At 36.9% G+C, this 3,832-nt stretch overlaps 1 protein-coding gene across 1 annotated transcript; it reads right to left on the reverse strand.

Annotated features, from left to right (window-relative positions):
• Nucleotides 1-659: 659 nt before the first annotated feature.
• Nucleotides 660-1,376, reverse strand: LOC115950046 (secreted RxLR effector protein 161-like). The gene has a single exon (XM_031067298.1). It carries the CDS (start codon nt 1,374-1,376, stop codon nt 660-662), a length of 717 nt encoding a protein of 238 aa, XP_030923158.1.
• Between the last annotated feature and the right edge of the window lie 2,456 nt (nt 1,377-3,832).

Below are 3,832 nucleotides of genomic sequence, written 5' to 3' on the forward strand. Positions count from 1 at the left end.
ATGGATCACGAAACTTACATAGGCATTAAAGAATGAAATTCATCAACACCTAACTATCTAAAAGAGCTACTCTTTGATTTTTCAGCTATTGATTAGGCTATTCCATAAACAAATTTACTTGGGCTAGAGGAAGATAGGGTAGTGATTCTTGCAAAACAACGCTGGATAGAGGTCTTTCTAGGATCTCATGGAGGTTAGCTTTTCCTAAGGCCAATGTCACTTATTTGGGTGCAATTAAATCTAACCATGCTTTAATCCTACTGGACACCAATCCTAAGGACTCATTCGCACATAGACCCTTTCGCTTTGAAGCAGCTTGGATAAGAGATGATAAATGTTCTGAAGTCTCCACTTCCATGATCAAGACAAATCATCTTAGTTGATATGTTATAGTCTTCATAGATGAAATGCCCAATTTCATCACCGACTATGAACTAAAATTCTGAGTTTACAAAGAACTTGTGATTTATATCTTCTGTGACTAAATCACATAAATCACATACTATGCATCTCATGGACGATATAATAGTGTCCAAATATTCATGTTACTATTATTTTAGATAATAGTAAAAAAACTTTATTAATCACAACATAATATCATACATAGCATCATACAATAGGATTTAAAGGGCACATATCCTATCAATTTCCTACTTGCCCTAAAGACTATTGTGCACTAATCTAACTCCCATTCCCTCCAAATGTGACTCAAAAGTCCTTTGGGGCAAGGTTTTGGTAAATGGATCTGCTAGATTATTTGCACTATCAATCTTTGCTACTACTACATCTCCTTTAGCAACAATGTCTCGAATGATGTGGTACTTTCTTTCAATATGCTTTCCTTTCTTGTGATTTCTTAGATCCTTGGAGTGTGAAACTGCTCCACTATTGTCACAGAACAATGTGATAGGAACTTGCTCCATTCTCAAAACACCAAGATCAGAAAGGAATTTCTTGAGCCAAACAGCTTCCTTTGCCACTTCACAAGCAACAACATATTCAGCTTCCATGGTGGAGTTGACAATACAAGATTTCTTAACACTACTCCAACTTATGGCTCCACCTCCCAAGGTGAACACACAACCTAAAGTGGACTTTCTAAAATCAAGATTTAACTGAAAATCAGAATCTATGTAACCAATAGGTATCAAATCCTCACATCGATAAACTAGCATATATTCTCTCATTCTCCTTAGATACTTGAGAATATGCTTTATAGCTTCCCAATGTTTTGGTCCTGGATTTGATTGATATCGGCTGACTATGCCAACTGAATAACAAATATCTGGCCTAGTACATAGCATGGTATACATAAGACTTCTCACTGCAAAAGCATAAGGAACTTGTCTCATTGTCTTTTCCTCTTCAATAGTCATAAGCCTTTGGTCATCAGACAGAGGAACTCCATATCTGAAAGGACGCAATCCTTTCTTGGGAGTTTTGCATGCTAAACCTTGCCAGAATCTTTTTTTTTTTCTTTTTTTTTGGAATTTTCTAGCCTGGGTCGGGTAGGAATGGAATTCGGGACTAAATTTTTTTTTTCTCTTTCTCGGCCTATCTCATTACGGTTTGGATTGAAATATTGCCGGAATGATGTTTTTGAATTTTTTTTTGCTATTTTTTTTGGAATTTTTTTATCCCGGGTTAGGTAGGATCGAAATTCGGGACTTAAAATTTTTTTTTTTTCTCTTTCTCAGCCTATCTCATCACGGTTTGGATAGAAATAATGCCAGAATGATGTTTTTGAATTTTTTTGCTTTTTCTTTTTGGCATTTTCTAGCCCGGGTCGGGTAGGAACGGAATTCGGGACTAAAATTTTTTTTTCTCTTTCTTGGCCTATCTCTTCATGGTTTGGATAGAAATAATGCCGGAATGATGTTTTCTAATTTTTTGAATTTTTGTTATTTTTTTTGAAATTTTCTTGCCCGGGTCGGGTAGGAATGGAATTCGAGACTAAAATCGTGTTCTCTGTTTCTCGGCCTATCTCAACGCAATTTGGTCTGAAATACTGTCAGAATGATGTTTTGTAATTTTTTGAATTTTTTTGCTACTTTCTTTGGAATTTTCTTGCCTGGGTTGGGTAGGAACGGAATTCGGGACTAAAATTTTTTTCTCTCTTTCTCAGCCTATCTCATCTTGTTTGGATAGATATAATACCGGAATGATGTTTTTGAATTTTTTGAATTTTTTTTTTTTTTTTGGAATTTTCTAGCCCAGGTCGGGTAGGAATGGAATTCGGGACTAAATTTTTTTTTTTTTTTTCTCGACCTATCTCATCACGGTTTGGATTGAAATATTGCCGGAATGATGTTTTTGAATTTTTTTTGCTATTTTTTTTGGAATTTTTTATCCCAGGTCAGGTAGGATCGAAATTCGGGACTTAATTTTTTATTTTTTTTTCTCTTTCTCGGCCTACCTCATCACGATTTGGATAGAAATAATGCCAGAATGATGTTTTTGAATTTTTTTTGCTTTTTCTTTTTGGCATTTTCTAGCCCAGGTCAAGTAGGAACGAAATTCGGGACTAAATTTTTTTTTTCTCTTTCTCGGCCTATCTCATCCCGATATGGATAGAAATAATGCCGGAATGATGTTTTTTAATTTTTTGAATTTTTTTGCTTTTTTTTTTTGGAATTTTCTAGCCCGGGTTAGGTAGGAACGAAATTCGGGACTAAAATTTTTTTCTTCCTCTCTCTGCCTATCTCATCTCGGTTTGGATAGAAATAATGCCGGAATGATGTTTTTTAATTTTCTGATTTTTTTTGCTATTATTTTTTTAATTTTCTTGCCCAAGTCAGGTAGGAACGGAATTCGGGATTAAAATTGTTTTCTCTCATTCTCGTTCAGTTTGTGGCCTATCAAGTGGTATTAGAGCAGGCACATTCTGATTAGGGTTTAATCTTTGCTGTGTTGATCCATTGACCCCTATTTGTCATGGATAAAGGAAAGTCATCAATCATACCTCCTTTATTTGTTGGCACTAACTATGCGTACTGGAAAGTATGCATGAGAGCTTTCTTGCAGTCTTTAGATGAGAAAATGTGGTAAGCTATGGAGATAGGCTGGACTAAGCCTACAAAAGCGCCAGCCGATTGGGATGATGCCAAGATTAAGGTGGCAAACTTCAACAGCAGAGCATTGAATGCATTGTTCAGTGCTGTCACCAATGAGGAGTTCAAGAAGATATCCTCAACTGAAACTGCCAAGGAGGCTTGGACCATTCTCCAGACAACCTATGAGGGTACTAAGACTGTCAAGTACTCAAAGCTTTAGAAGCTCACTACAAGCTTTAAGGAGATAAAGATGGAGGATGAGTCTTTCGATGAGTTTTATGCCAAGCTAAAGGACATAGTGAACTCAGCCTTCAATCTTGGGAAACCATTCCTGAACCCAAGATTGTGAGGAAAGTGCTCAGATCTCTGCCTGAGAGATTTCATGCTAAGATTACGGCAATAGAGGAATCAAAGGATATTGACAAGATTCCTCTGACTGAGCTGATTGGAAACTTGCAGACCTACGAGCTAGGGTTGATAAGAATAGGCAAGTCGGGTAAAAGCAAGAGTATTTTACTGAAGGCCAAGAGCAATGAAATAGATGAATCTTCTGATGATGGAGATTCCAAGATGAAGTCCTACATTACCAGGTAGTTCAAAAAGTTTATGAAGAACGCCAATGGAAAGGGTTTCGACAAGGATCGCAGGCAATCCAGTTCTTCTCAGTTTAAAGGCCAAGACAAAGGGAAGAAGGATGCTAAGGAAGGTGGTCAGTACACTGTTCCCTTAGGACCTAAGTGCTTTGGGTGTCAAGACTTCAGTAACATGAAGCAAAAGTG

Source organism: Quercus lobata, chromosome 6 (assembly GCF_001633185.2).
Source record: "Quercus lobata isolate SW786 chromosome 6, ValleyOak3.0 Primary Assembly, whole genome shotgun sequence".
NCBI lineage: Eukaryota > Viridiplantae > Streptophyta > Magnoliopsida > Fagales > Fagaceae > Quercus > Quercus lobata.

Excerpts from the sequence above, each read along its gene's own strand:
- LOC115950046 (XM_031067298.1), bottom strand. The coding sequence starts at position 1,376 with ATGACTATTGAAGAGGAAAAGACAATGAGACAAGTTCCTTATGCTTTT.